Source organism: Phallusia mammillata, chromosome 3 (assembly GCF_965637545.1).
Source record: "Phallusia mammillata chromosome 3, kaPhaMamm4.hap1.1, whole genome shotgun sequence".
Classification (NCBI taxonomy): domain Eukaryota; kingdom Metazoa; phylum Chordata; class Ascidiacea; order Phlebobranchia; family Ascidiidae; genus Phallusia; species Phallusia mammillata.
Window position 1 is genome coordinate 8298644 of NC_137254.1, and position 19388 is coordinate 8318031.

General features: G+C 40.8%; 3 protein-coding genes across 3 annotated transcripts; 1 reads left to right on the forward strand and 2 right to left on the reverse strand.

The window, feature by feature from the left end:
* The first annotated feature begins 754 nt into the window (after positions 1–754).
* On the forward strand, positions 755–8115 carry LOC145218477 (uncharacterized). Its single transcript, XM_080085882.1, has 5 exons — positions 755–1036; positions 1117–1195; positions 1259–7773; positions 7854–7932; positions 7996–8115. The coding sequence occupies exon 3, from the start codon at positions 1665–1667 to the stop codon at positions 7398–7400; it is 5736 nt and encodes a 1911-aa protein (XP_079942008.1). The 5' UTR covers positions 755–1036; positions 1117–1195; positions 1259–1664; the 3' UTR covers positions 7401–7773; positions 7854–7932; positions 7996–8115.
* A 2528-nt stretch (positions 8116–10643) lies between these two features.
* Positions 10644–14139, reverse strand: LOC145219426 (uromodulin-like). Its single transcript, XM_080086792.1, has 8 exons — positions 14106–14139; positions 13482–13527; positions 12811–12976; positions 12265–12422; positions 11696–11867; positions 11391–11461; positions 11101–11290; positions 10644–10789 (listed from the first exon to the last, which is right to left on the reverse strand). The coding sequence occupies exons 1-8, from the start codon at positions 14137–14139 to the stop codon at positions 10691–10693; spliced, it is 936 nt and encodes a 311-aa protein (XP_079942918.1). The 3' UTR covers positions 10644–10690.
* A 3510-nt stretch (positions 14140–17649) lies between these two features.
* On the reverse strand, positions 17650–19161 carry LOC145219427 (transcription factor Adf-1-like). The gene is made up of 6 exons (XM_080086793.1): positions 19101–19161; positions 18544–18699; positions 18268–18430; positions 18101–18204; positions 17920–18038; positions 17650–17859 (listed from the first exon to the last, which is right to left on the reverse strand). Exons 1-6 carry the CDS (start codon positions 19159–19161, stop codon positions 17650–17652), a joined length of 813 nt encoding a protein of 270 aa, XP_079942919.1.
* Between the last annotated feature and the right edge of the window lie 227 nt (positions 19162–19388).

Below are 19388 nucleotides of genomic sequence, written 5' to 3' on the forward strand. Positions count from 1 at the left end.
TTGCTAAATAAGCACGAGGTATTTAACCAATACAGTAACCAACCAAATCTAATTTTCAAACCGAACCCCTTTGATGCGGTGCAAAGCGCTGTGATTCTGCTGCTTGAAGAAAAATGTTTACCTGAAGCAGTGGTTCCCTACCTGTGGTATATCGTAGATTTTGGTTTTCAATTTCCATAATTAAATATATACAGTAGCACTATAAATCAGGTATTCTGTCCCTTACTATTTTCAGCCCCATTCAGTAACACAATGCCCTAAAAGAGCGACCGCTAGGTTGAGCAGCAGAGTGAACGTTGTACAGAATCTTTCCAAAAACACTTGTGGGACAAATTTTTACTGGAATTGCTAGCTTGCTTGTTTCAGAAATATTCGAGTCTGCACGAAAAAAATAGGTCTATGTCTCGGTCTTAGCATTCAAACAAGGTTCCGGTGGTATGCAGGGATAGAGAATTTCGTCAGATGGTACGCGATTAGTAAATGGTTGAGAACGTTTGTACTTGTGGAATCAATATGCTCTAGTTGCAAAAAATACAACGAGACTGGATGTGGTTTAAAGAGAAAAAATAAAGCAAAGTAGTTTTTCATGCTACGCGTACAAAATCAACTAATTTCCTCCAGTTAGTTGGTCATGGTAATTAACGCAAATAAAAGGCTGGATGTAGAGACCACAAGATGTCGTCTTGTGTTTTGAATGGGTTGCAAATTACACGCGTGGTTTGAAACCTCCTGCTGGTCATTAAATCCTTAGCCAGTGTTACATCTCCACGTTCAGTTACGCATGATTAACTTGTCTCATTATTCCACTGCTATGACGTTACAATCGCCATGTGCGTAACAGTAAAATTAGAAGGCTATTGTCTGTATGTTGCAATGATTAGTTCATTTACTGTACAACGTGGTCGAGTAAGGTGATTTATTACTGCATTAAGTAAATTCGTTTGTGTTGCATTTTTAGAGACGAATAAGGCTAAATTAAATATTGTGACGACTGACTAATTAATCTTCAAGTGAAGGCTGTTTACCGTGATTGTCGGTGAGTGTTTAATTCGATTTGTGACCTAAATTAATTCATGGCTTTATGTGTGACTTACGGCATGCTGTATTTTCCTATAGTGATTGCAGCGATTGTTTCATCGTCTTGCAACTGTTGATACGTGTACTGTACCTGTTGACCTGTGTCGCAAAATAGTTGGTAAGTTAGTCATTGGCATTTTGTGCGTTGGCATATGTCAATGTGTTTCGTTTTCTTGTTTAGAAAACCGTTCCCGTTCCCGTTTCGTTCTCAACCCTGTTTCTGTCCGTTCCTGATTGTGTACGACGTTGTGGTTGTTGCCGCTGTTGTCGCTGTGGATTATTACACGTGATTCGGGAAGTGTGGTTTGTGTGGGAAAGGGCGGGGCGTGTTTCAACGTGACAAACCCCTTTGTGAGGCTCAGCCTTGCAGGTCGGCCGTTCAGAGTCTACATAAAGAAGTTTTCAACTACTGCTCGTTGAAAAAGAAGTTTTCAACTACTGCTCGTTGAAAAAGAAGTTTTCAACTACTGCTCGTTGAAAAAGAAGTTTTCAACTGTTGCTCGTTGAAAAGGAAGTTTCAACTGTCGCTGATTGAGAGAAGCTTTCTACTCTTCCTTATTGGAAAGAAGCTGTTGCTTGGTTAAAAAATGAATTCCGACACGATTGAAGAAGATAAGGGTGAACAGCTCATCAAATTGCAACGTTTATTGCAAGAATCCTACACCCAAACGGAACGTTTAATGGTCAGTCCCAATAACTTAGTTTCTGTACATTCATCGGTGCGAATTATAAATGAAAGGTACCGACTTCTTGTGGAGCATATTACTTCAAATTCACCTGAAAATGAAGACCTTGTCAAGGATTTGTTAAAGCGATACGCTGAGGAGAAGACGGAGTTTGATAGCAGGGTTGCTGAATGGATCGAAAAGGCCCAGCCTGCTACGTCCCCACCGCCACAAGTTGGTTCAAAAAAGTCGGTTAAAAGTTGCACTTCTAGTTGCCCTACTTCAGCAAGTACGAGTTCCAGTGTTCGTAGAACTGAAGCACGAATTAAGCTTGAGATGGCTCGCGCAAAGCTTCGTCAGGCCAAGGAAAGACAGGACGAGGAGAACGAGCGACGAAAGAAGCTGCTTGATGACGAACGCAAGTTGCGTGATGAAGAACAGAAGTTGCGTGAGTCAGAGCGCCGATTGACAGTCGACGCAGAAATTCGCGAGGTACAACGTCAAGCCGAACTAGCCGAAATCGAAGCTCGCGGATGGGAAGGTAAATTCGAAGCGGAATTCGTTTATCCGCCAACCGTAGAGAGGCCTTTTGTGCAAACGGTCACCGAATGTCCAAAACCTGTACCGCGTTGTGATAGGCAGGAGCTGCCTAAAGTAAGTCATCAGCATCCTATCTATGCTACTCCGCAATACGATTGTCAAAATAGGAATAATCCCACAGTAGCGCAGGAACCTCGTTACAGCTCAGATGAGCGTTTTCTACCGCGTCCGAAGATAATGTCATTTAACGGCGATCCAATGGAATACTGGACGTTCATTCGCAACTTTGAAGCGCACGTTGCCACTAAAGTTCACTCTGACGATTTGCGGTTGGTTTATCTGCTGCAACATTGTGATGACAAAGTGCGACCTAAAATTGATCACTTGACGAAAAGGCCAGTCGAGGGTTACCGACAGGCACGTCAAAAGCTATTTCATGAGTACGGACAGCCGCACATTATCGCAAATGCCTGTGAGCAGCATTTGAAGAAGAGTCCTCGCTTGAAAGGAGATCAACCGGAACGACTAATGCAGTTTGCAGATCTGCTGGAAAAATGTCTCACTACACTGGAGGATATCGATGAATATGCCGGTCTTAATTCACTTGACACCATGCTGCAGCTCATTGACAAGTTGCCCTATCGCTTGCAGGAAAAATGGATAGAGCGATCAGTCGAAGTTCTACATCGCACTAATCGTGAAGCCGGGTTTAGCCACTTTGTTCAGTTTGTTTCGGAGCGTGCTGAGGTGGAAAATTCCCTCTACGGGAGTAGGATTATGGGTTCTAGGCGCGACAAGGATCCTGGTCCACCGATGAGAAAGCCAAGACCGTCTGCGTACGTTGTGAACCCAGTAGAAGTTCGACAGCATCCGACAGAGAGGCCGACTACTTCCGCTACGTGTCTGTTCTGTGGTAAGGCTCACGATTTGTCCAGGTGCTTTGAGTTTAAACGTAAAACGTACTCCGAACGTGTGGAATTTGTCAGTCGTAAGAGATTGTGCTTCAGATGCCTTACTTCAGGTCACCGTGTTAGACGATGTAAAGCGAGAACTGCCTGCGAAGAAAACGACTGTTCGAGTCACTATCACCACACATTGCTGCATAGGCCTGCTCCAGCCGCAAAGCCAAAGTCACCAGCGACACCGGTTGAACCACAAAAGGTCGCTTCATGTTCAGTAGCAACGCCCGGCGAATGCGGTTACGACGACGTGTATCAGTGTGTCGTACCGGTTGAGGTAAAATACGAAGGCCGGAAGGTTTTAACTTACGCATTTTTGGATATCGGCTCTACCGGAACCTTCTGTAACCAAAGGTTGATTAAAGCCCTGGGCATGAAAGGTGAAACTAAGGAGATTGTTTTGCAAACACTGACAGATGAAGCCAAAGAGCATACGGCTGTTTCAGTGAGTTTCTCTGTTTCTCCAGTAGGTGGCGGAGATGATATATTTCTCCCTAAAGTAATAACCGTTGGTGAAATCCCCGTTCGTCCTAATCCGATTCTTAGCAAAGAAGCATTAAGGGGTGCCCCACATTTACGTGACTTGGATTTTCCCTTAATCGAGAAAGGAACTGTAACATTGCTGATTGGTCTGGATAATCCAGACGCCTTGTTCATTGAGGAGATGCGTCGTGGTCCAAAAGGGAAACCGTTTGCTGTCAAGACACCTTTTGGATGGACATTATTTGGCCCTTCACTCCTTCCGTGTGCATCATCGAGGTATCAGGTAAACTTCGTGAAGTCTAGAGGCAGCTCTTTACAGAAGCAAATCTCTAGTCTGTGGGAGACAGATTTTGGGAACGAAACTGCTGTTCTAGATTTCCCCACGTCGCGCGAAGACAGAAAGACGTATGGTATCATGCAAAAGAACGTGAAAATGGTGGAAGGTCACTATGAGCTGCCGTTGCCGTGGAGAGAAAGCTCAGCTTGTTTGCCAGATAACAAGCCAATGGCCGAAAGACGGCTGACGTACTTGAAGCGACGCCTGGAGAAGGATCACTCACTGAAGGAAAAGTACGTGAGCACAATGCAGTCCTACCTCGAGAAAGGGTACGCAAGAGAGATACCTCGAGAAGAAATCGAATCGGTTGATGGTGTTTGCTGGTATTTACCACACCATCCTGTACTTCATCCCCGTAAGCCAGACAAGGTTCGTGTAGTTTTTGATTGCGCTGCAAAGCACAAGGGCGTTTCCCTCAATGATGTGCTGATGCAGGGCCCGGATCTCGTAAACAGTTTGGTGGGTGTTTTGACTCGATTTCGCAAAGAGCGGTACGCTTTGGTGGCCGATATAGAATCGATGTTCCACCAGATTCGTGTTACCCTTAAGGACAGGGACGCCTTGCGATTTCTGTGGTGGCCAGGAGGGGATTTGACAAATCAACCAACAGCGCATCAAATGACTGTGCACCTGTTCGGGGCGACTTCATCCCCTAGTTGCGCGAGTTTTTGCTTGAAGCAAACAGCCTTGGATTTTGGTCAAGATTTCAATGCACAAGCGTCTTCGGTCGTCAGAAGAAATTTTTACGTGGACGACTGCCTGACTTCGGTTGCATCTACAGTGGAGGGAATTCAAATGACCAAAGAGATTTCAGATTTGTTGTCACGTGGAGGATTCCACTTGACAAAATGGCTCAGTAATAACCAGAAGATTCTGTCAAAAATTCCTGAAGAAGAGAGGTCAAAGGCAGTGCGAAACAAAAGCTTGAGTGATGACGTCACAGAGAGAGTGCTTGGTGTCCACTGGAACGTGCACGAAGATACGTTTGGATTTAAGGTCAACCTTCCTGAAACGGCGAAGACTCGAAGAGGACTTCTTTCTGCATTGAGTTCACTGTACGACCCTCTTGGATTCGTTGCACCGTGCACGCTTGGAGCCAAATTATTACTCCAAGGTTTGTGCAAACGTGGAGTTGGCTGGGACGACTGCATTTTGGAATCGGAAGCAACACAATGGAGCGAATGGCTTGGGCGTTTACCGAAGCTTCATGACCTGTGTCTTCCTCGTTGTTTTAAGCCCGATGATTTCGGCGATGTGCAAAGTTGGGAGTTACACCACTTTGCAGATGCTTCCTCCGTGGCCTACGGAGCTGTGTGTTATCTGAGGATAGTCGACGTCGGTTCGCGTGTTCACTGCGTGTTTCTTGTTGGCAAGTGTCGACTAGCGCCGCTGAAAACAGTGTCAATTCCAAGACTGGAACTGACGGCGGCAGTTCTATCCGTGAAGCTAGATGAAATGATGCGACGAGAGCTTGGCTTGCCAGTGCATCGGTCTGTGTTCTGGACAGACTCCACTGCCGTCCTACAGAGCATCAGGAATTCGAAGAAGAGATTCCCTACGTTCGTTGCTAATCGAATTGCAAAGATTGAAAGGCAAAGCGATCCTTTAAGCTGGAGACATGTTCCTTCAAAGCTCAATCCGGCAGACGAGGCGTCACGTGGATTGACGTCAGAAGCGTTAGTGACGTCTGGCCGCTGGTTGCGCGGTCCGCAGTTTTTGTTGGAATCTGAGGATCACTGGCCTGTGAGTCCGATTGTTTTACCCGACTTGCCTGCTGAGTTCAGTCCCGTAAAAAAGCAGGAAGTCTCCATACATATGGTCGTAGAGAGGCAGTCCATAGTTGAGAGGATCATCCATCGGTACTCTTCGTTGCATCGTTTGAAAAAGAGTATCGCCTGGCTGCTTCGATATAAGAAGTTTTTACTGTCGCGTGTTCGCGGTAACAAGGCTGTGGTGGAGAATCGTGGATCATTATCTGTTGAAGAATTAAATGCTGCCGAACTGGAGTTGATTAAATATGTGCAGCGAAAGCATTTCAGCCCTGAGCTTGCTGCGTTGGAGAAGGGATCTCTTTCCAAGACCTCTGTGAAACGTCACATGTTCAAACTAAATCCAATGGTTGTTAACTCCGTGCTTCGAGTTGGTGGTCGACTAGAAAAGGCTTTCATTCCGTACGATGCCAAACATCCGATTCTTCTACCACATTCGTGTCATTTTACTGACTTGGTTATCGAGAGACATCATCGTCTTGTCGGACATTCTGGGATGGGCCACACTTGGTCGTCGCTGCGCCAAAGGTTTTGGATACTTAAAGGTGGAGTAGCCGTACGCCGAGTGATTGGGAATTGCCTGTTCTGCAAGAGAAGAAATGCTTCCGCTGGAGTACAGAGGATGGCAGACCTTCCTTCAGCAAGACTGCATCCGGACGAGCCCCCGTTTTCACACGTAGGGGTGGATTATTTCGGTCCCTTTCCAGTTAAGCAGGGACGGAGCATCGTGAAACGGTACGGGGCAGTGTTTACCTGCCTATCAATTCGAGCTGTCCATATCGAAGTTGCCCACAGCCTATCTACAGACTCGTTCATCGACGCGCTTCGTCGCTTCATTGGTCGGCGTGGGAATCCTGTAAATATATATTCCGACAATGGGACGAACTTTGTCGGTGCAGAACGGATACTGAGAGAATCACTGCAGTCTTGGAACCAAGTTCACATTGAGGAGTACCTGAAACAAAGCGGAATTCGTTGGTCGTTCAATCCCCCGACAGCCAGTCATATGGGAGGTGCGTGGGAACGAATGGTGCGCTCCATCCGGCGAATTCTGACGTCTCTGATGACACAGCAAGTTGTTTCCGACGAAACATTGTCAACGCTTTTTGTTGAGGTTGAGTCAATACTCAACTCGCGTCCTCTTGTTCCTGTCACCTTTGATCCCCGAGATGATGAACCGATCACACCCAATCATCTCCTGCTCATGAGATGCAACTCGAATTTGCCTCCTGGCTTGTTCGACAAAAAGGACTGTTACGTGCGGCGCCGTTGGGCGCAAGTGCAGTACTTGGCGAATCAATTTTGGATCCGCTGGGTTCGCGAATATCTACCGAACATCATTTCCAGGCAGAAGTGGTTCCAGAAGAGGAGAGATCTCCAGATCAACGATGTGGTTCTCGTCGTGGATGATTCACAGCCACGCTCCAAGTGGTTGATGGGTCGCGTTGCGGATACATTTCCCGATAAAACGGGAACTGTACGCTCGGTGCTTGTGCAAACGCGATACAATCGTGTCAAACGACCGATTGCAAAACTTTGCTTGATTGTCGCCGCTGAAAGTGATGCTTAGTGTGCTGTTTTGTTTATTGAATTTCGTTGAACGTTCGATGTTTGTTTGTGTGTGAAATGTATTTACCCGGCTCATACATTTAGGTGGGGGTATGTTACATCTCCACGTTCAGTTACGCATGATTAACTTGTCTCATTATTCCACTGCTATGACGTTACAATCGCCATGTGCGTAACAGTAAAATTAGAAGGCTATTGTCTGTATGTTGCAATGATTAGTTCATTTACTGTACAACGTGGTCGAGTAAGGTGATTTATTACTGCATTAAGTAAATTCGTTTGTGTTGCATTTTTAGAGACGAATAAGGCTAAATTAAATATTGTGACGACTGACTAATTAATCTTCAAGTGAAGGCTGTTTACCGTGATTGTCGGTGAGTGTTTAATTCGATTTGTGACCTAAATTAATTCATGGCTTTATGTGTGACTTACGGCATGCTGTATTTTCCTATAGTGATTGCAGCGATTGTTTCATCGTCTTGCAACTGTTGATACGTGTACTGTACCTGTTGACCTGTGTCGCAAAATAGTTGGTAAGTTAGTCATTGGCATTTTGTGCGTTGGCATATGTCAATGTGTTTCGTTTTCTTGTTTAGAAAACCGTTCCCGTTCCCGTTTCGTTCTCAACCCTGTTTCTGTCCGTTCCTGATTGTGTACGACGTTGTGGTTGTTGCCGCTGTTGTCGCTGTGGATTATTACACGTGATTCGGGAAGTGTGGTTTGTGTGGGAAAGGGCGGGGCGTGTTTCAACGTGACAAACCCCTTTGTGAGGCTCAGCCTTGCAGGTCGGCCGTTCAGAGTCTACAGCCAGTGTTGCTTTCAGTCGTAGATCAACAATATATTTCTGGTTCTAAACTTATAAGAGGTACGTAAGGATCTAAAGTTAAGAAAATGTTATATGATTATAACGCATTTCACTTAACAATAGTAGTTGCTGTGGACTTGATGAATTTGTTACATCTGTTTTTATCGGGGGCTGGAAATAACTTTGATTTTGCTGATCTGTTGACATCATTTTCAAATTCACGTTATTAGAGATGGAGCATAGTGTGTCTTTGTTTAAACGGCAAACCTGGGCTTTGAAATGACAATCACATTCATAATGTTATTGCTAATATGGACATGATACCCTTTTGGACATGATCATTAGAATATGAGAATTATTCTAAACCAAGTGAGCCATTTTCCACTTGCCACATTGTTTACGATTGCGGTTGCCCTGTTTGCAGCAGCAAAAGAAACAATGTGCGGAATATCATTTTTACAAAAACCTTAAACGCCGAAAATTTTCTTAGTAATTCTTTTACATTCCGTGCACATGTTTTGCTGATGCGGGCTTTGCAACTAAATACAATGTTTGCATCGTAGACTAAATATCCGGATTAGTGTCTGTTATCGAAAAAGTGTTGGTCTAAATGGACGAAAACTTGGTGCTGAATTTACTTTTGTAAAGCAAAGCAAAAATGAAGAAATAAATTTGTCTGATCGTACTTATGGCAACGTATTTTGTTTCCGTACTTGGAAAAGGACTGCCTGAATCAGTAAGTTGGAACAACCTTGGACGAGCCGTTTAATGTTTTGCTGTTTAATCTTTGGTTTTTATTTAAATGAACTACAAAATCTGTTAAAGCGGTTTATTGCAACTTGTTTGCCGGTGTTTTCACACCACTTTTTGTAGGGAATTTTTCCACAACAGCTATTGCCTCACACAGTTTTGGATGAGTTTTTTTGGAACACTCGAAAAAAGTAGGTATAGGTTTCAAATTGTTAACTGTTGACCAGGACGCATTTAATAATTCGTTTGAATACACAAGCTTTGAGTGGTAAAATTTTGCTTGTTGCGCTACGAGGCAGTTGTTTGCGTTTCGGCAACAGAAAAAAATACGAGCGTGCTAACAAACCAAAACTTGGAACAATATCTCTTCCTTCTCTAGTACAAAGCCTAACTTTTCCTAAAAAAGGCACATGCTTATGTATTATAGACCAAAAGATTTGTCGAATGCGCAAAGAAGCAAATTCTAAAGCAAGAAATCTTTGTTGTGTGGACAGTAGACCGTGTTGTTCAAACAGCAATCAGGAATAAAGTAATGTGAAAAGTGGCCCATTCGATCAACAAATGTGGCCTTTCAAAGCCAAGTGTTGGTAAAAAACACTGTTCTTAAAGTTCATGATTTCGAAAACTCCGTTGAAGCAAGCGACAGTCAGGGCAATCTGTTTCGACCTATACAGTCCCATTGTTGCAGCTACTGCAACTAACTAATGACACTCCAGTTTGTTGGGAATACTGATTGATTTGTCGGTTAGCTCTTATACGCAGACCGATGTTTTAGTTCAGTTTTTTAAGTTTATCACTAATCTGTAGCTTGCCATGTTGGTTGTTGGAAATTCAGTATTTAAAGGAGCCCATGAAATGAAATATTTTGTCTCATCCTATTTTTAGAGCAATAGTCAGGGGAAAATTTCATAAACTACAGCGACCGCTAGTTGGTACAGAAGAGTACACACTGGAAAAGGATAATGGACGTTTCCAACAATACGTGCGGGACAAGATGTTATTTCGCAGATCTAAACTTTTCAAACTTAAAATAAATAAAAAATTCGGTGTTGATATTCTGGACAAGCTTCATCCAAAGCCAACGAGAAGATTAGTTTTGAGGAAAAATAATTTCTATTGTCGGACTCGTATCATGTCGATCGGAGAGGATTCAAAAAATTATTTAAAATAGTTGTTTCAAATCGCGTTTTTAAGGAATGTTGCTGGATTACTTTGTTGTGTAAATTGATGATTATAGAATATGTTGATCAGTTTAGACAAATACTCAGTACGCGCTTTGTTTTGTCACAAACGCAAAAGCTGCAGTAGTGACTGTGATGATTTTTAACTGTTTTTTATGAAACAGCCTAAATATTCATTTGGTTTGATGCAAGAATCTTTTTTCATTCTACTCTTTGCGGGAGATTCTTTACATAACAAAAGTATTTTAGCTTGTCTGAGTTCATATTGAATTTGACTTCGACACAATCTAATTTGCTTATGTTTGTAAATCAAATCGAAATATTTTCCCACCGGTCAAAGAAAATGGATCTAATCTTGATGGTAACCTCGAGAGTTTTAGGTTTTTTTTTATGTTTTTTGGTTTGTTTATTAAATATTTTTTAAATAGTTGTAGGTCGGGCCGAGTTTTCGGATCCATTTAGTTTTGACTCGGATTGCAGTTTGAACCCAAGTAAAAATAAAGCAGGCTAGATCTCACTTTTGATTTAAATGTTATTTTGGTAAACTGTTCTTGTTTAATCCAGGCAGTATTTAAACCAAATATTGTGCCCTGCAAAAAGTCTTTGGTTGCGTCCATTGTTGTCAACAGATCGTCGTCCTACACCTCCACATGTCTGTAAAAATGTTAATATTTTATGTTTTCGAGTAATTATTGTTGTTGGTTTGTGAAATTTATACCAAGTATGTTATTTTGGGTCCTAAAGTATTTGCTTGAAAACATAATATTTGTTTTTACTTCATCAAAACGTTGAAACCTTGGTAAGCTCAATTAGTGATGCACCAAACCTTCCTCAAAAGGTTTGGGTCGAAACCGAAACAAAGGAAAATGGTGTATACGCCTGGAATGTTTCAGCCAACCGAAACCTCGGTACATCATTTAGGCCCAATATTTTGTTTTTAGCGAAATATGCTGAAATCAACTCACCTGTCCAGGGCATTGTCCAGTTGAGTTTTGACAGATGGTCACGTCGCAGTGGATGTAGATAAATTGTTCTGCATTGGTAAAGTTTGTCCACACAAAGCTCTTTAGCTTGAAAGTTGCAAAGTTGGATTTGTAATTTCGCATTAATATCTTTGCGTCGGCAGCCTCGTCTCCACTGGGTGGCGCAACGCACCTGACATTTGTGACACAGAGTTAAAAATAGAAAACGAAAGATAAGAAATAAAGAATTTAAACGGTAATCCAGTATATTAGAAATTATATATGTAGCCTACCCGCTTTGGACAACCTGGTAGTTCGGCAAACCACTGGAGTTTTCAACGCGTGTCGCCCAACATTCTTCAAGCTGTGCAGAAAAATTGTAATTACAATCTATAAGTAGAAATATTTAAAAGCTACAAAGCAACCCTATTCTGCGTAAATGGAAAATTGGACTAAAATTTTAGCGAGTTCACATCCCAATTACGAAGCCCGTTTTATAAACATTAGGTTAGGCACAACTTTGACATGTTAAAACATGTTCTGGAAGCTCTAATCGATAATTCTTTGTTTCACAAGAATCTTTTTGTATTCAACGCACCTGGACAATAAAGTCATCGTTGCTAACAGAAACGTCATTCAGTCTCACTTCGGCAAAAATGCAGTTAGGTACTATGACTTCTCCGGGCAAGCTTTCGTTGAAATGTTCGTTGGTAAAGAGATTTAGAGCAACGTCAAAGTTTCCTGTATTCTGAGCTGAAATTTCAGCGGATCTACAAATAATTTACATGTTTAGATATCGGTACATTCGCCGACTAGGATTATTGATCTTTTTTCATCCAAAATGTAACAAGTTTCAACAGTTAAAAAGTAAATGGACATATTTCTGAAAATTTTGTCATTTCGTATTGATGTCTTTGCCGCCTATTTGTTCCGAATTTTTTTAATAGCGCTAAAAATCGAACTAAATTTCCTCACCAATGTGCCTTAAAGACTTTGCGCGTGTGTGGCGTGTCTATCCTCATTAAATTACATTTGACATGTTCATATTTCGCATATTGTGTGCTTGTGATATGTGACATATGTGTCATGTGACATGGGCTCCCGCATCGAATGACATGTGTGATGTTTATATTTCGGATGCTGTGAGCTTTTTATCTAGTGACTTACCCGGCTTGTGGTTGAACGTTGGATGATGAGAGAAGTAGTTCAGCGTCAAACAGACAAGTCACATTGAGCTTGTTTTGAACGTCGCGTTGAATCACAGCAGAGGTTGGAGCTAGGTACCTCCAGATTAGGAAAGACACCGAAAGGATTCCGTTCTCATTCTGTAAAATATACAAATTTAGAAGCAGTTTACGTTTCTGACAATCAAATTTTACAACAGCCACTCGAAATTTTAAGTACAGACATAAACACATAAGGTGTTTTAGAAGCTACAAACAATATACACAGTTTCGACCTATGTGTTTTCATCAGTGCATCTGGTGACAAGACAGTGTCCCGATGGTATAGCGCGGCTAAATTGCGGTACTTCAGTTTCTTGTGAGTAACAGGCTAAAAACTGCTAGAATAAGTAGAAACATTGTGCAGTGTATTTTAGTTTACTTCTAATGTAATGGATCTAAGCTTTCAAGTGTAAAGTTTTTATCATCGCACATTAGTTTTACTGTATATTATATTTGAAGTGATATTTTGGATATTTTTGATTGTTACCTTGTAAAAGGCTTCACATTGGCCGATGTCAAACACGAACACCGGATCTGACCCCGTGAACTTGCAGCTGTCATTGAGCTGATCAAGGGGAGTTTCCCGGTTCAATGCTATGTAAAGTGTGTCGCCGAGTTCGTAATCTAATGTCACCTGTTCATCAGGGGTAACTCTGCGAAGATCAGGTATTTGCTGTTTGGACAAAAATTAAATTCAGCAGGACTACAAATGCTTAAAGAAATATGTATTAAGACCTACTATACAACCACACGACTAAAAATAAGAGAGAAAACAATGACTAAGAATAAGGTGTACTATGTTGTAAGATGTGCGCATCGCTACTCTGTGATAAACAGTATGTAGCCACTCTGTACCTGCAGTGCGTTCATCGCTCGCCCATGAATTGTGCCCTGCACTGTTTTGCGCTTTATGACGTTTTAACGCTGCGCAGCTGTTTCCTTCTTGGTGATTGTTTTAGTGCTATTGTGTCGCTATGCATTTTTTCATTCAGCGAAACACACTTCGCGCTGCCTTTTTCCGTGCATAAGCGTCCTAGTAATATATTTTTACCGAAAAAGTGTAAATTACATTTTTGCCTGTACTGCGCATAGAGAATCCAGGATATTTTGACATTTGAAAAATATAATAATTATCTCTATTGTTACTAACAAACTCACGTGATGGTCAAATCTTTTTCTCTGCATTCCACTGCTTGAGGCATTTCTACATAAATAACACAACAACAATGATTCATTTTCTAACTTATACTCAATGTTGTCTCGTTTAGACAGAGAGAAAACAGCAAATTCGTCCAGTTCGTTGAACTCAGTTTGAAGGTGAGGAACGTTCAACGAGCAGTTTACTAACTTTCCGTTCCACCAAATTTTTATTGTTTTGATCCTGTATTTTTCGATTTTTGAATATTAACCTGATGACCGTCACCAAGTGGTAGGAATGTATTCATTTTCTTTCCACATTGATTTCTTCAAAACCAATCACACTTTGGTAATTGTTTTGGTAGAAAGATTCCGCTTATTTATTTTGTAAACCACAAAATGCTTAGGGAATATAAATTCAACTACAAAATTTACAAATGCATCATTTTTATTATTATTAACCTTGGACAGTTTGAAGCAAGTTGCAAGTGGGGCCGGGCTTTTCGGGTGGGGTCAGGAATTGGGCCAGCCCCGTGCTTTGTTTATTGGCAAAATGATTGTTAAAGAAATGCACTGCCTACAAGTTATAGTCCGGTAATTATTGTTATAGACCGGTAATAAAATAAACAAACAATTTTTACATACCTTCTTCTAGTACCACTGTTGCATTAAATCCCATTCTATTAATAGTTGTGTCACTGAGAAACATAGCGGTGAGATTTGTTGCGTTAACTCGGTGTTGAAATCCTTGAAACGACCCATTAACTATCTCCACGCGATTATTGTCGATCTTGAACTGTTTAAAAAGTTGTGAATTAGAAAGCTTAGTTGTCGAGGTGACGGTTTCCTTGCCCAATTGGGCTGCATTTCGTTACCAAGTTGCGATTTTTTTTAAGTAACAGTCATTTGGATGTAGTGTTTTGTTTGTTCTAGACAAACTATTTATTTGTTTTACTCAAAAACATTTCAATAAATCTTGTGTCGAAAACAATGCATCTTCAATTTAATGCAATTGGTAAAGGAACCGCTCTCATTATTTGAACTGGAACGTAATGATTGACTTACGAATAACATATCATAGGTTAATTGAAGGTAGAAGGCTGAGAATTGAAACAGCAAGGACTTCCTGGTATCGAAGTGAAAATTCCAAGTGCACACTAGATTAGGTGGGTAGTCGCTCGGGAAGTTTGGAGACATGAAATTAAACACTGGCCCAGTTGTATCTTCCCCACATAAGTTTGCTGAAATGTAACAGAATAAACGTTCTTCCCCTTTATTCCGAGTTTGGACAAAATTGGCTTGATTTGGACCTGACTTTTTACTTGTTAACATTTGTGTCTTAACTTTATGTTGGCGAATCTAGAAATTTACATACCCTGAAGAATTAGGAAATTCAATGTTTCTGTTGTATAGTTTGATACACAATGGACGAAGACATTCGGGCCGGTAAGGACCACAGGAAAAGAGGGACCTCCTCCCTGCAAAATCCCGGCCAAATTGCCTGAGGTGTCTGCTCCCTCGTAAACCTGGACAATAAGAAAATGTATTAGTATTTCAAATGGATTTATACATGAGGCTCATGGTCTCGCAACTAAGTGAAGAGTAGAGTGTAATAAAACGTTGATCGAAAGCAAACATGTGGCAGCTATACGAAGGCACTCAAATCTAGTTGTATATTGAAAATTAGACCCTCATCAACCTCAGTAAGTGTCAAACCTTAAACAGAATTTGTTTAGACAATTGAAGACATTTAAAGGGAAATTTACCTCACAGAAGTTATCTGCTGCCAACTCGGCTCCTCGTATATAGGCGACCATTTTGACGGAACCAAGACGGGAAGTGAGTTGAACCATAAAACTGTCACAAACTGATGTTGCAATGAAGACCGTAATCTGGTCGCTTGAACTCGTTACATTGCACCGAGCATCCGAAACTAAAATGTATTTGCAATGTCAGAAGAAGCATGAATTATGCAGCAAACAAGCTTTCATCAAACTTGTATATGTGAATTAAGCATACGCGTTTATCGATGCATTAGTAGCCTACATAGAGTTTGACTGGTTTAGTATGGACATTCGCCAAAACGTCAGAAAATTTGCCTAATCAACCGAATCAAATGTGACGCCACTCTGCGAAGCTGACGTAACTACATGAGTTTTGCTGAAAGGTACCGTATTTACTCGATTGTAAGACGCACAAACTGGAGGGTAAAAACCTTCCAATACCACAACTTACAACAGAGTAAAAAGCGTAGTCATTGCCGAAAGAACATAGTAGCTGTTTTTCCTAAATTATTCAGTTTAATTCAGAGCAAATATTAGCCAAAAAAGTGTTTTTACAAAATGCCAAACCAAAACTGTTTTGCAATACTATTTTGTCAAGATTCTGTTAGCGAAAAGTTCACTTAAGGGCTGTACAGACATACTGCGTTTGCTTCAAGCGTTCGCGTCAGCCGTGCGGAACGGCATTTTATGCGTCCCGCCGCGTTTGGCGTCGTGCGGTGACTTTTGCACACAAGACGCGGTTGCCGTGAGTCTGTGACACATGCTGTTCAAGCGTTCTGTATTGACCAGTTGCTGGCATTTTAAACAATGGATGATCAAGACATGTATTTGCTTTTGCTGCTACTTTTACAACAACAAACTCTCATAATATTGTTGTTGACACTTAATCTTTCTCATAGAAGGTAAGCACCTATTTTACTTTAAATAATGCATGTTTCTTGGGCATTTAAATATTGTTGTTTTGGTGATTAGAGAATGGGTTCGAGAAATTCTCTTGGACAGAGAGGAGTTGGGTGAATTTAATTTAGTCCAAAACATGCGCTCAGATCCAGAAAGTTTCCACAAATACTTTCGAATGGACAAAAGAGACTTTTGATGAACTGTTGCTGAAAGTTGAGCCACTTATTCATAAAAAGCACACACATTGGATAAAAGCAATATCACCAGATGAAAGACTGGCAATCACTTTAAGGTATGGGTCAAGTTATTAACTCTTATTTACCTTTTGTAATGTATACTTTGTTTGTATAAATGTTTTAGATATTTGGCAACTGGTGACTCTCAGACCACAATTTCCCTGAGCTACAGGGTTGGACAATCAACTGTTGGACTAATAATAATGGAAACATGCGAAGCCATATGGAATACATTAATGCCTGAATATTTGAAGCCACCATCATCACAACGAGAATGGAAAAAAATTGCTCAAGAATTTCATGAACTATGGGATTTTCCTATGTGTGTTGGGGCAATTGATGGAAAGCATATTGTTATCCAAGCACCAGGAAACTCTGGTTCAGAGTTTTTTAATTATAAGGGATCCCACAGCATTGTTCTTATGGCAGTTTGTGATGCACAGTATTGCTTCACAATGGTTGACATTGGGGATTCTGGGCGTCACAGCGATGGAGGCGTGTTTTCAAATTCAGAATTGGGAAAAATATTTCTTGAAAATGACCTGAATTTACCACCAGAGGAATATCTTCCAAGAACCAATGCTATGGTACCATATTGCCTTGTTGGAGATGCAGCATTCCCTTTGAAAACAAATTTAATGAGGCCATACCCTGGCAGAAGACTTCCAGAGGAAAAAGGTATTTTTAACTACAGACTGTCTCGAGCAAGAAGGGTGATAGAGAATACATTTGGTATTTTGGCTACCCGTTGGCGCATCTTCAGAAGGCCAATAATTGCTGAACCCCACAAAGCTGTTGTAATTACAAAGGCAGCTTGCTGCTTGCATAATTACCTACAGACTAAAAACAAACAAAGGCTACCACAGGAAAGGCTATACTGTTCACCAACCTATGTTGATCGTGAGGACAGAATGGGCAATGTTACAATGGGAGAATGGCGAACCAACTTTCAACAAAACACCAATTTACATAATATGGGGCGGACTGGATCTAACATGTATGCTAAAGATGCTTACCTTATTCGTGAAAGTTTTAAAGATTACTTTTTATCTGACTTTGGAAAATTGCCATGGCAAAATGCAGTGGTAAACCGCATCTAAATCAAAAGTTTGTTATTGATGTTATCAGTTTCTGTTTCACTTCTGTTCTTTTCGTCACACTACGGTTTGGTTTCATTGTTTATTGAAAATAAATTCTCAACAAATGGGAAGAACAGGAAAGTTGATGAAAAGAAAGAATATAATGTATGTACACTTAAAAGGAGCAAGTTTAATTTTTGTTACTGTCTCCAGAACTCTGCTCACATAAGTACTGCAGTATAGTGCTCATTGCCTGATCAGCAAGGACAGAACCCATCTTTCTTAATTTGCATGCAACTATTCTGCCAAAACTATCATACTCATCATTTGGACCAGTGGCTTTTGACTGAATAGCTTCAATTGTTTGTTTATTTTCTTTATACATGTTGCATATGTTTTCCTGAAGAAACATACAGTTATTGCCTTACAAATTATAGCCAATGTATATCTTCCAACTTACTTGAAGCTCTCGGTTAGCCAGTTTCCTTTTTTTGCTTGGCTGTACTGAACTGGTTTGCTGGAAAGAAGGGGCCTCACTAATTTCTGTGTCTGATTCAACAGGTTCCAAAGTTACCAAATCTATTGATATAAAAAATTCTAGAAATGGAATATAACCGAAAAATGATTAATGTTCACAGGACCTTCATCAGCTGTAGTACTGGTATTGGTCAAATCCAGTAGTGTTTCCTCTTGTAGTGAACCAAGAGAAGTATCTGATGTAGTGGGTGTAAAGTTTCCAACCGTTCTAAATAAGATAAATTTGTATATGTTGGTTAAAGTTTTCTAAATTCCCCCCAAATGTACTCACATTTTGTGCCGTAGATGATCAAGCAAAAAAGTAAGGGATTCATAATGTTCCCAAACGGATATGGCTGTCCCAGCTGCACCACTTCTTTTCATATTTTCATTTTTTTTCTTTTCTTTGGAAAACCGATCACGCAGGCTTTTCCAGCGCTTTGTGCATAACTCAACTGCAAAATAGCGAAAACTTTGGACATACCCATAGTATAGCATTAACAGAATATGCAATATTAGTCTCATAATAATGGGGCAACTGACAACACATGTTACAGCTACACATTACCTGGTTGTCCGGTACTCTGGCTAATCTTGGTCCACATGTTGTCTTTTTTAATTTGGTCCTTGTAATATTTGTCTTTGGAATTGTACAAGTATGGGGCATCCCGGATCATTTGTATTAAAATTTCATTAAAACTCATATTTATTGTTTTGCTAAAACCTAAAGACATACGTTTTAATACAATGTGGCAAATAAGCGCAGTATTTTTAGCCCAAGTTATCACAAAGTCCATTTAGTTCGATTTCGTTGACACCAAACATCAACGCGTCACGCGGAAAAGTTAAAACATTTTTAACTCTGCCGCTTGACGCGTTGAACGGAGATTTTCGCTCCGACGTCGCCGCCGTTGACGTGTGTGTTAAGTGCACCGCGTGCCGTTTGACGGAAAAACGCGCCGCTTGAAGCAAAACGCAGTATGTCTGTAGAGCCCTTTAGATTATTATGCTCATGGACAAATATGGTAATTATAACAGCACAAGTTTAAAACCAACAAGTATCATTACAATGCACAGCTAGTTGATTTTCACTTTCTGCAACTTAATTGAAAGAAATCAACTTACCTCCGTGTAATAAACTCAGACTGAAAACAAAAAGAGCAATTTGAACAGGTCGGCTTGCCATTTTTTACGGTTTTAAAACTTTTTATTAAGACAGAAACTGTAACTGTAAAATTTATTAACTATGTTATTAAGAGAATCCATATAAAAATATTAATTTATACGAATGGTTCGGGGAGCGTGATCCACCAACAGGCATAAAACACCTTCATTGGGATTAGTTTTCGGCAAGGTCCTAGGTTGGATCTCGGGAAAAGATGGAAATTTGAAGTGCTTCCGCAAAAACACCAT

Coding starts and splice junctions, on each gene's coding strand:
- LOC145218477 (XM_080085882.1), top strand. CDS start 1,665: ATGAATTCCGACACGATTGAAGAAGATAAGGGTGAACAGCTCATCAAA.
- LOC145219426 (XM_080086792.1), bottom strand. CDS start 14,139: ATGGGATTTAATGCAACAGTGGTACTAGAAGAAG. Junction 12,423..12,810: donor AATGTGAAGCCTTTTACAAG/GTAACAATCAAA, acceptor TATATTTTACAG/AATGAGAACGGAATCCTTTC. Junction 11,291..11,390: donor TACCAGGTTGTCCAAAGCGG/GTAGGCTACATA, acceptor CACAAATGTCAG/GTGCGTTGCGCCACCCAGTG.
- LOC145219427 (XM_080086793.1), bottom strand. CDS start 19,161: ATGGCAAGCCGACCTGTTCAAATTGCTCTTTTTGTTTTCAGTCTGAGT. Junction 18,205..18,267: donor GATCATCTACGGCACAAAAT/GTGAGTACATTT, acceptor TATCTTATTTAG/AACGGTTGGAAACTTTACAC. Junction 17,860..17,919: donor TGGCTAACCGAGAGCTTCAA/GTAAGTTGGAAG, acceptor ATGTTTCTTCAG/GAAAACATATGCAACATGTA.